General features: G+C 42.2%; 1 protein-coding gene across 1 annotated transcript; it reads left to right on the plus strand.

Annotated features, from left to right (window-relative positions):
- The first annotated feature begins 573 nt into the window (after positions 1 to 573).
- LOC143333982 (transcription factor Sox-9-like) lies at positions 574 to 4,571 on the plus strand. The gene is made up of 3 exons (XM_076752422.1): positions 574 to 1,311; positions 1,730 to 1,977; positions 2,341 to 4,571. Exons 1-3 carry the CDS (start codon positions 884 to 886, stop codon positions 3,096 to 3,098), a joined length of 1,434 nt encoding a protein of 477 aa, XP_076608537.1. The 5' UTR covers positions 574 to 883; the 3' UTR covers positions 3,099 to 4,571.
- Positions 4,572 to 12,084: the final 7,513 nt, after the last annotated feature.

A 12,084-nucleotide genomic window follows, 5' to 3' on the forward strand; every position in this document is an offset into this window, starting at 1 on the left:
TTTTAGTTGATAAAGCAAGGGAATTTAACATTAGACATTTCAACAAATAAAAATCAAAATTTGTAAAAATGTGTAAATAAGCCTGTATTTTCCAGGAAATCTAAATAAAGGGAATACAGTCCATAGCTATGAGAACTGCAATTATGAAGTTACATAATGAAGATTATAATGTTGATAATACAGAGATTCTGTCTGTAAATCAAAGATTTAAAGAATAACTTGTGTGCTATATTTTTAATCTAGCTTCATATCACTATAATATTAAAATGGTTTGCATTTTAGTATTATTCTGTAGTTAAGATGAGTACTTATAGCCCTACTTATATTGTGTTTCTCAGAGTGTTTAATATTGAACTAAGTATCACACTTGTTAAACTTTAAACTTTACATGTAAATGAAATCAAGGATGATAGGGGGGAAAAAACACTTTTTACCCACTTGAATTGCATTTTCACTGTTGTTGACTGCAAAAGTTCTCTAGAGCAGAGTCATATTACGTCCCCGCCTACAGAAAGTTTCCCCCAATCATTTCCTCGCCGTCAGACATAAATCCAAGCTTCGCCTTCTGCGCCTGTAGACTCTTCAGCAATCCTCCAAGAGTAGATCTCCCAGTCACATTTCTCTTTAAAGTCACAATTTCAAAGTTAAGCATTAGAAAGCGATCACTTGCCACTCGCCTCCTCGTCTGCGAACTTGTGAAAAGCCGAAGGAGAGACAAAACTTTCGTTTTTTGCTTTTTTTTTTCTGTAAGGATTCAAGTTTGCCAGTCAAGCTGTGCGCCCTCGCAGGCTGTCACTGCAGTCTTCGGGCACAGCGCTTGGATTTAGGAGGAAGGATTTTTCTCCTTTTTTTACTGCGAGAAGCTGTTCTTTAACTTTTTCGCATGAATCTCCTCGACCCTTACCTGAAGATGACAGAAGAACAGGAGAAGTGTCACTCTGACGCTCCAAGCCCCAGCATGTCTGAGGACTCCGCAGGCTCGCCATGCCCGTCCGGGTCCGGATCGGACACTGAGAACACCCGGCCGTCCGACAACCACCTCCTCTTGGGTCCAGACTACAAAAAGGAGGGTGAAGAAGAAAAGTTCCCCGTGTGTATCAGAGATGCGGTGTCCCAGGTGCTGAAGGGCTACGACTGGACGCTGGTGCCCATGCCGGTGCGCGTCAACGGCTCAAGCAAAAATAAGCCTCACGTCAAAAGACCCATGAACGCATTCATGGTCTGGGCTCAAGCTGCACGGAGGAAGCTGGCCGATCAATACCCGCATTTGCACAACGCGGAACTCAGCAAAACCCTGGGCAAACTTTGGAGGTAGGCTCGCTTTGCATTTCCAATTACTTTCGCAGTGCGTTATTACGCGCCGCTGTGCGCACCGCACTATTTCTTGGATGAAATGCTCCACCTGCGTGCTGTTTCAAGTAGAGTTTGCAGTGTGGGAATTTGACCAATGGATTTTATATGCGTGGATTTCTCTATGTTGCTGTTTTTTGATGTTGTGATTTTAGACGCGCTTCTAATTTCCATGCTCGACTGCATTAACAGATGAATATTTAAGCATACGCAAACCTTTTAGCTGCTCCTTGCGCATATTGATACAGAGACAGTTAATGCAAAGAATAAACAAATTTCTCACATCTCTTTCACGCCTCTATGAGTCATCCGTGTCTTGTGCGTTTTGGTAATTGAACGCATGTTAATGTGAACGTACAATTCTCTGTGATATTTTCAGATTGCTAAACGAAGTGGAGAAGCGCCCGTTTGTGGAAGAAGCCGAACGTTTGAGAGTGCAGCACAAGAAGGACCACCCCGACTACAAATATCAGCCAAGGCGGAGGAAATCTGTCAAGAATGGGCAGAACGATCCCGAGGACGGCGAGCAAACCCACATCTCTCCAAATGCGATCTTCAAGGCGCTGCAACAGGCCGATTCTCCTGCGTCCAGTTTGGGCGAGGTGCATTCTCCAGGAGAGCACTCAGGTAAGAAAAGAAAAAATACATAAGAATTTAAAAAAAGAAAAAAAAGAAAGAAAAATTACAGATATTTTCTGCTATTTTTCCCCAGAACTGACTAAATTTGGTACTGTTTGTAGAAATCAAATCTTTAGAAGCCCTCAGGGCCTTGAACAGACACCTGTTAATGATTAATAATTAGTGTGTTTTTACAAGCTATCATGCAAATACACCTGTCAGTATAGTGCCAATAAACTCCTCCTGAAAGCATTTACATTTGTACTTTCACTTTATCACAAGTCCTTCATGTAGGAAATATCTTGTTTAGATGCATCATTTTGTAAACTGATTTTTGAACTGTGAGACTAACTCTGCCTTTCTTCTGACCAGGTCAGTCCCAGGGTCCACCAACACCTCCAACCACCCCCAAGACAGACCTTCCCTCCAGCAAAGCTGACCTGAAGCGTGAGGGGCGCCCCATGCAGGAGGGCACCAGTCGCCAACTCAACATCGACTTTGGAGCTGTGGACATTGGCGAGCTGAGCAGCGAGGTCATCTCCAACATGGGCAGCTTTGATGTCGATGAGTTTGATCAGTACCTGCCACCTCACAGCCATGCCGGGGTGACCGGAGCAGCCCAGGCCGGCTACACCGGCAGCTACGGCATCAGCAGCTCCTCAGTCAGCCAGGCGGCCAATGTCGGGGCCCATGCCTGGATGTCCAAGCAGCAGCAGCACTCTCTGACCACCCTGGGCGGAGGAGGAGAGCAAGGCCAGCAGGGTCAGCAGAGAACCACCCAGATCAAGACAGAGCAGTTGAGCCCGAGCCACTACAGCGAGCAGCAGGGCTCCCCACAGCACGTCACCTATGGCTCCTTCAACCTGCAGCACTACAGCACCTCCTCTTACCCGTCCATCACAAGAGCACAGTATGACTATTCAGACCACCAAGGTGGTGCCAACTCCTACTACAGCCACGCGGCTGGCCAAGGCTCCGGCCTGTACTCCACCTTCAGCTACATGAGCCCCAGCCAGAGGCCGATGTACACCCCGATCGCCGACAACACCGGGGTGCCCTCCGTGCCCCAGACCCACAGTCCGCAGCACTGGGAGCAGCAACCCATTTACACACAGCTCTCCAGGCCATGAGGAGGCAGCCTCAGCACTGACTGTACAACACCCATCTCATGCATAGACTTCTTTCTGCCAGGGGGCTGTTGCGCCACCACGCCACACACCCATCATTGCCAACAGAAAAACACAACAAGGACTTTTTTATAGTACTGAAAATATATCTTTGGATTGGCTCACAACAGTGCCTTTTGTATTGGTTGGAATTGTGATTATATTTTTTTAGATATAATGTTTAAAAAAAAGTAAAATCCTCTGTGAGGACATACTGCTTATAAATATTTTAGTATGTACTGTGTATGTGTTCTGCTCTTGTCATCATCATCATAATCAGTGTCATCAGCATCCTCATCGTCATGATTTGAAGGTTTAACGCATCTAAAGGAGCAGGAATGCTGGGTAAAAACACCCTCAGTGGCCTTACTTCTCACTAATGTATTTTTTGTACAGAAGTAAGAAACATCTGTTTACTGACACTGCCGTCTTATAATAGCCTACATTCTGCTTTGAATTTTTGTACTGTACATATTTTATCGTAATTGCCATGAGATGCAAGAACTGAGCAATGCAGGTTCGAAATAGATTTGAATTTTTGGCCATGACATGACCGCGTCGTCAGTGAATTAGTCAAATCTTCTACTTGTTGTTCTTTGCTTTAGCTCAAATTATTGTGCTGGAAACGCTATAGCAGGTGCCATGTAATTCTACTCGGGGCCTTACTGTGCTGGTAGATGCAACTGAGCAATGCTTGCTTTTATCTGGGTACTGCCTTGATACCATTGGTGCCTCTGGAGCCGCTGTTGGGAGGCTCCTTCCACTGGCATTGCAGTGTCGAAACCACAGCATAATTCTGACTTCCTGCTTGAGGAGATGCAGGAAATGACCTTTGACCTGAGTCTCCTCAGCAGCCAGCAGGTCTGAGTCTGGTGTGCTTCTGTCATTCCTACAGCCCCATCCTTTTTTTTTTTTTTTTCCCCTAACCTTTTTCTTAATTTATTCTTTAGCATTAATTTTATTTGAAAATAACTATTTGCAATTATCTTTTAATTCCGCAGCAGCTAACTGAGATGAAAAGTTTTCAGTGGAATAGTTTGCTGTCATATGTGGTACAAATTTGTTTATTTATCATTTGTAAATGTTTCCGTATAAAAGTTTCTTTTATTCACGATCTAGTTATGTACAGATTACTTATAATTACACGATGAGTCTTTCTTTAAAAAAAAAAAAAGAAAAGAAAAACTGGAAGTTTTCTCTTTTTTCATGCTAACAAATGAATTAATGGATATGGAAGCTGCGCCTGTTTTTGTAAAGAATTTGCTGGAATCAACAGGATACTTTTTGTTATTGAAAAAAAGTTGTGTTCCTCATTTTTATTTTCTGTGTCATTAGTTCTCATTTTGTCATCTTCTTAATGCAGTTTCCGTAGGTAAACATGGCATTGTCTCAAAAGCTTTTGTATTATATTGTTTGCAATAAAAACAAAACACTGAGAAATATGGGATCGTCTTGTGCCTTTAATTATAAGCGTTTTTCATCCTGTATTATCTGTGTTGGTCCACAGATACCAGATACTGGCACAAGATAAAATAAGGTTTTAGTCACTGAGTCTGAAATCACCCTCGGAACATCGAACTCATATGCTCAAAAAAACATTGAAAATCAAGAAGATTGTTTTGACGTGACACAGATAATTTAATTTCTGAATTAATCAGAGCCAGCTTGTCGGCTACCCACATCAACAGTTTGGTAAAGCTATTGTCAAAAAATAAATAAATAAATAAATCATTAAATTCAAGTTGTGGTACTGGGAACAGTGATTTTGCTGCTGGCTTCTCAGACCATGAGGTCACATGTCCATTATTACCACGGCCTATTGAGAAGACGTATGTCCGCAACCCTCCCCCCTGCCTGTATACACGACAGCTTAAAGAAACAAACTCGACATTGAATATTGTTTATTCATTACTGGCCAAGTAGTATAGGAATAGAGCTGACCTTAATAAATCAGTGACAGTGTAAACACAATCAGGTACTATAGCTTTGTGTTGAAACTTAAGGCACATTCACCGATGACGTCTCTTTCCTCACATCAACTGGACTGAAGCGTTCTCCGCCACCCACCGCTGCACCTCATCTCACCGCCATGACTGGACAGTTTTGACTACTCATTACACAGCATGCTAGGCTACGCTAAACCCATCTGTAAAGCTCAACACATCTGTAATAAATAATAATGTGGATATGTATATGTAAAATATAAGTTTACAATTAAACACTGTTTTGATGAGCTAAATCGAATCACCAATCATTCCTCTCATAATTTCTTCATGGGTTCTCCTGAAATAAAGGAAGCGAAATATCTATTTAACATTAGATTTGTGTAAGTTTAAGACAATTTTTCACTATCTTTCAGGGTGACAAAATGCTTAAAGCAATGCTGTGCAACATTGCTTTTGTATGTCATCAAATCAATATAATAATACAACCTTAAGATGCCAACTTGCAGGTTTCACACATGCTCTGGGGTTGGAAAACATTGACTAAGATGTGGGAATGTGGTTGCAGCTGAAAGGGAAATTACACCATTTCAACACAACAAAACCTCCTGGCATTCCCTGACAATCACAGACTGATGACATGGATCAGCAAGAGTGTATCTACAGTCAAAATTGTGATTTAAAGTTAGTGTCAACAATGTGAATTTATTGTTTTAAATACTGGCACTATCAGCGATGAAGCTAAAACAATCATTTCAGGTTACTTTGAATCATTTTCAGTGTATCTTTTTCTGCGATGCAAAGTCATAGTTATTTATTCTCCTCTTTGTCTTTTCAGACATGTTTGTTATCTCTGCTCTGGCTTCTTCTTCTTCTTCTGTAACTTTGCTTCAAAGTGCTGTCCCTCTTCTTATAATTATGCTTTCAGGAACCGGCCGCTGATTAAAACAGCATTGTGTTATATAAACTGGCAAAAAAACAGAAAAATAAAACATATCAGTCTGCAGTGACTTAAGCCCTGTTGTGTTATTGACACGACAGTGATCCTACTGCAGGCATGACTCTGCTGTCTCTGGTTAAGCATGAACGCTGACGTCTTCCCCTCTGACAGTGAGGAGCAGCCAGACTGCGTGAAGCCCTGAACCCACCTCCCACAGAGAGCCCCCGAGGCACATCCATCATGGATCTCCAGTGGCTCAGACCTGGAGTGAGGCAGCAGGGCCTCAGGGCCTGACGGGGCAAAGGGAGGCCAGTTACTGACGGCTCAGGGCCGAGAAGAAAAGTGCAGCATGGAGATCACAAGGAAAGGACAGAAGAACCTTTCTAATCCACTTTTTAGTCTTCAAAAGCAAGGAACTGAGACAGAAAAGATCGAAATATTAAGTGCCATGGGTCCACATTATTCAGAATAATTCAAAATGGAGCTCATTCTCCAAAACTGAATCACATCAGACTGTCAGAAAAAAAATTTGAAGGGAACTCGGGAGCGTGCTCACACAAACTTTGACATTACAGTTGTAACGGGGAGCTTTTAATGTAAAAGAAATCTTGCCTAACTCAAATCATTGGCAATCGTAATCACAAAGTCCTGATGCTGTCTGAGCTGAATCCAACAGGCGTATGGTAACACGCTACTCAGGACATGATTGGCTCCTGATGGAAGATGTTGCCTGAAAGTTAAACCGGAGCCAAGATTTCTGTTCAGCAAACAAGGGAAAAAAAAAAAAACGTCAAATTTGGTAAACACAGGTCCATGTTCCTCCAGTTCCAGATAATGAACAGAACGTTTTTGCTGAATTGTTTCATTCTCAGGTTGTTGGCAGCGTGCGTGTATGGGAAAATGTGAAAAGTTTACATTTGCAAGTCCAGCTCCTCAAAAACAAATCTTGAGTTGGGATAAACTGAAATCAGGTGATCATATTATCACTTTTTGGATGTAATTATTCTTTCAAAATCAAAGTTCGTGATGATTGATAAGAACTGCTTTCGCCAACGGCTGTTTCTACGTGGCCCCTTCTTTGAGAGTAATTTCCCTGATGTGAACAACAAGGCTCCTTGAAAAACCTAAGATAGCATCCAGCAGCAGTTTTACAGGTTATACAGCATATCATCGATAATCTCCAACCCCGCTTCAAAAAAAAAAAAAAAGTTGGGACGTTCATAAAAGCAGAATGCAATCACTTCAAGCAAACTGTTTTGTTCCTGAGCTCATCTAGTAACATCCTTTATACAATCATGTGTTCACAAAGTGGTGAACCTCCCTCCATCCTTTCTTGTGAATGACTGAGCCTTTCCAGGATTCCCCTTTCATACCCAATCACGCCACTATCACCTGTTACCAATCAACCTGTTTACCTGTTGCTCCTTTCCCAATTTGTTTCAAGTATGTAGCTGCATCAAAATCAGAATAAGCATATATTTATAAAAATCAATGACGTTGATGAGGTAAAACATTGAATGTATTGTCTTTGTGCTGCTTTCAGTTGAGTAGATTTATGTTTTACACAGCGTCAAAACTTCAGGGTCATAGTTTCTCCTGTAGAGTTTATGTTTTATTCACATTTATGTTTCACCATGTCTTTTTTTTATTAATGTGAGATGGCCTACACTATGTTTGCTTTAACTTTTGCTTCTAAATTTAAGAAGAAAATGTATGCACTTTTGCTTTCCATAGTAGGACTGACAGAAAGTGTATAAATGGTATAAAGGTTAAAAATAAAAGAAAAAAAGAGGACCTTGCTCCTCCGTGCTTAATAACAAGCATGGAGCGACGATGGCCACTTTCAGCGTATTTCATCAGAATAGTGTGTCATGTGGTGTTGTCACGGAGTAGCACACCATCAGGAAATGACATCAGGATTGAGGCTTTCCCTGTGTGAGACCATGGTGACTCATTCAGTGGGCTTGACAGACACAGCCTTGCCCAGTAGCAGCCCAAACATAATGATAAATTTCAGAATGTTCCATGCAGTAACTTGCCAAGAGAAGCAGTAAGGAGCACAGCAACTACTAGAAATTTAGCTTTGAAATTAAACAGAAATTTTCAGATATCCAGCTTCTAGGAAATCAGTCATTACTGTAGGTCTATATTGAGCAAAAATCAGGGCAAAGGCAAACAAAAGCATCTTTTCTAAAGCTTGTGCCGCAGCCTCCTGACCTCAGAAAGTCTTGGCAGTGGCAGAGTGACCCTGCCAGTGAGTGGACCTGGGGCCGGCAATGGGACCGCTCCCCTCCAAACAGCAGGAGTGCCCTGATGAATGTTTCCGAGAAGGATCGGAAACAAGACCAAATTTTTCTTTCTTTCTTTCTTTTTTTTTTTTTTTTTTTTGTTGGGCAGGCCTTTCCATGGGCAATTTTCCCAGGACGACCCCATTATTATTCCACAGAAACGTCTGCCCCCTCCGAACCCTATGGGTGGTCTTTCTGAAGGCAAAAGGAAGAGGAAAAGAAAAGGAAAAGGGGGGGAAAAAAATTCTGTGATACACCCGTGGAGACTGGACAACAATAAAATACACAACAAAGTAAAATGAGACAAAACAAGATGAAGAGTCAAGCAGCATTCCAAGCGTATTCTGGTGATATGACTTCTGGTATTTCAATGAAAACTGTTGGTAAAGCGCTTTAATCGACGTTAACATGAATACAAAATCATATCAAGATCTATATTTGTATTTCAAACAGAATCTCGTAGATCTTATGACCAGTTTATTGTGTGTTCTTTGTGTATTTGTTTCACTGGTAACCAGCCCTCTCTTTAGATTATCCACAGAGACAGTTTGAATTGACCCCCACACTGAGTTGCTTTTAAATTGTCCAGTCCATAAAATTCTTTCTTAAACCAATAAGAAACATCCAGTGGAGGAAACCCCTGCTAAATCACGGAGAACGACAAGCTGACCACAAGGCCGTCTCCATGGAAGCTACACCCTCAGCTGAAAAACTGCTCCGTGCTGATTCAAGTTGGGAGCAAAGGGAGGGCGCATTTCCTACCGTAAACCGTATTGATTATTGTGATTATTAAATCACAAGAGTTATGTGAACAACAGTCATGGGATCCAGCTCACTCTTGGGGAAATGATGTTTATTTAAGTTTACGATCCCCTCCTGCCACCGTTTGATTTTGTTCACTGTTTGAGTAAGAAGTTAGGAAGTGAGACTTTGCCCCACAGCCATCCATCTTGCACTGGCCCCATGAGGACGTCGGCCTGTGCCAAGAGGCTGAGCTGGGCCAGCCTGCTGGAACCCTTGGTGAGCTCCCTGCCTTTGTCTGAGGATGTGGAAGAAACCTGGCACCGGCCCGAGGTCAGCGTCACAAAATTATATTACCATAATCCCATTAAGTGTGTCTGAGGCCTCATGAGCTCCAGCTCAGTCTGGGAGGAAGGTAGGTGAGGGCTGGCAGTGGGTGGGTTTGTGGATGAAGAACACAGTCAGTGGATACTATGAGCTGGTAGCTTACCTGCACCTTATATATTTAAGCCTTTGTGATATTTCTGGCTTTTATGCCAAATGCAAAGATGTACCATAAACCCATGCATTAGTGTAGGCCATCCCAAAGCATGTGTTTTATCACGGTGTGACAGCTTCTATGACAGATACTGACTGTTTGACCAGAAAAAAGAATATAAATGTGCTAAAGTATAAGAGAAATCTCATAACAGAAGCCAGAAGCTTAAATAAGATGATGGATCAAGTGGGTTTGTCTATAAGCTTTATATATTCTCGGTTTCTCGTCCTTATCTTTATTATCCCCCATCGTTCAGAAAAGGATTCTCTCTAATAATAATGTGATTTTCCACCCATCTTTACATTTGTTTCCAATTAAGACGAGAGAAAAGCTTTTGCTGTCCAACCAAACGCGGATACAGTAGTTCGTCTTTGGTAATTCCCTCGTCTGTACCTGGTAAATCTCCACACAACATATCGTTTTACACATGCCCATTAGGCCCAGGCTGTGTGACGGGATGCAAACGGACGTCAGCAAAACTCAAACTGTTCTCACAGGGCATGAGAGCTGAACGTAAGCCAAACTCTGGCAGCTGATCTGTGAGGCACAACCGTGGCTGTAACATATAAAGAGAGATGATCTGACGTGTAACATTGGAATGCAACCTAGTTTCTGTGCTGTTTCATTGTGTTAAATTGTGGCCACAGCTTTGTGTAAAATAAAAACTGGTCACAGTCAACTTCTTCAATCTGCGTACAAGTAACGCAACTTTACAGTTTGAAACTGGGTGCAGTGCATGCGCCAAAGTCCCATTTTGGTTTGGTTAGATTATGATTTCAATAGATAAAGTTAAATTGATCTTATATGCTAAAAGAAGTCAAGGCTGACTTTTTTTTTTTTTTTTCACATGGGACATGAACAGCGGTCTCCTGGGTGAAAATCCTGTGTTTGTTTAACCCATCCATCCACCCAATCCTCCTCCTTTCGTGCACATTCTCACTCTTTGTACTACATCACCTGAATTTTGTTGGTCTATGACATTCGACAAGCAAAAAACAATAAAAACATTGTGGTAACGCCATCTGATGATACCATGCTGTCACGATGATCAAATTTTCTGCCCTTCGATCTTAACTATTTCTAGATTTGTTCAGCTACTGGACTGCAAACAGGAGGAGGTTTCTGTTTGCTTGCTTTCTACGGTCATGATCATCTTTCACGTTTGTCCTGCACTGGATAACACCCAGAAAAACAAAGCAAATTCAAGACTTGTCACCAAAATGGTCAGCTAAGCTAACATACTCTCAGATCAGAGCGAGAGTGGGAGGAGATGCACATGGGATGGGAGTGTATACATGTGTGTGTCTTAGCTGCTTGCTCTTGTGGTGATCACAGTTAGCCAAGCTGCAGAATATTGCTGGCAGCCTTTTCTTTACTTCCAGGGCCCAGAATCTCAAACATACCTCCCTTATGTTTGTCCATTCCAGCTACGGGACAACCAGTAAGACTTAATCCCTTGTCCAAATAAGTTAATACCTCAACTAACATGTAAAAGTAAAGTTCAGGGCCAAATGCAGATTCCTGAGAGACAGACAGTGCCTAACCTGGCAGTAAACCAATTAATTACACACACGGTTTGTCATGGAGACATGAGGTGACACACAAACAACCCTGCAGGCTCTCTCACGCACACACACTAAGAGATTTAAAACTCTTTTTGTTTTGCTTTCTAAGTAAAATATCTCTATTTCACATTTTTTCTAAATTCTGCACGCCTATGTGTGTTAATTTGTGTGTTTATATGTGTGCGTATGTGCCTGCGGGTTTGTCTTCCTCCCCGCTTCTCACTCTTTTCCCCTTGCTGACCCCCAGCCCCAGCATGTGTTCTGATATGGTTCGTCTCTGCGGCCTTCTCCTCTGGGAGAGGAGCTTAGTGAAATATGGGCAGAATGCCTTACGGTCAATGGGGTCTTCACCAGCCTCATTTCCTCCATGCAGAGCTCTGTCAGAGAGCGCTAGGCAGAGCCCCCAGCTCTGATGCTGACAGCACAGGAGGAAGCAGACAGTATCAAGTTCCCTTAAAATTAAAGCAAATATCACATCACAGTAATAAATAGATGCAGGAACTCAATTTGAGTAGAAGAACCTAATAAGACAGTGTCTTGTGATTCACTGCTCAAAGTTTGCCGAGTAGACGACAGCTGACTGCTCACATAACTGGATGACAATAAACGGCAACTTGCATCTCCATTAGCTTGAAACGAATGCTAATACCTGTAGAATAATTATAATTTGAAACCTAATTCAATGGATCTCTGAAAAAGAAACCAACATTATGTGCTCATGTTCCCATCCTGCAACTTGCACAAAGTAATGTGTGCAGCCTCTTTAGTGCATTAATTGGTAGCAGTTCTGGGATGGGGGTTGGGCAGGGCTTGGGTTTGTTCTGCTGTGTGCCCCTATTATTTTCTCCACAGGCAGTTCACTGCTTTCCAACTACATCTGAAGCATCAGCAGTTTTGGCCTTATCGTGTGCAGAGGGGAGTACTTTGAAAGGAGG

This window comes from Chaetodon auriga, chromosome 16 (genome assembly GCF_051107435.1).
Source record: "Chaetodon auriga isolate fChaAug3 chromosome 16, fChaAug3.hap1, whole genome shotgun sequence".
Taxonomy (NCBI): domain Eukaryota; kingdom Metazoa; phylum Chordata; class Actinopteri; order Chaetodontiformes; family Chaetodontidae; genus Chaetodon; species Chaetodon auriga.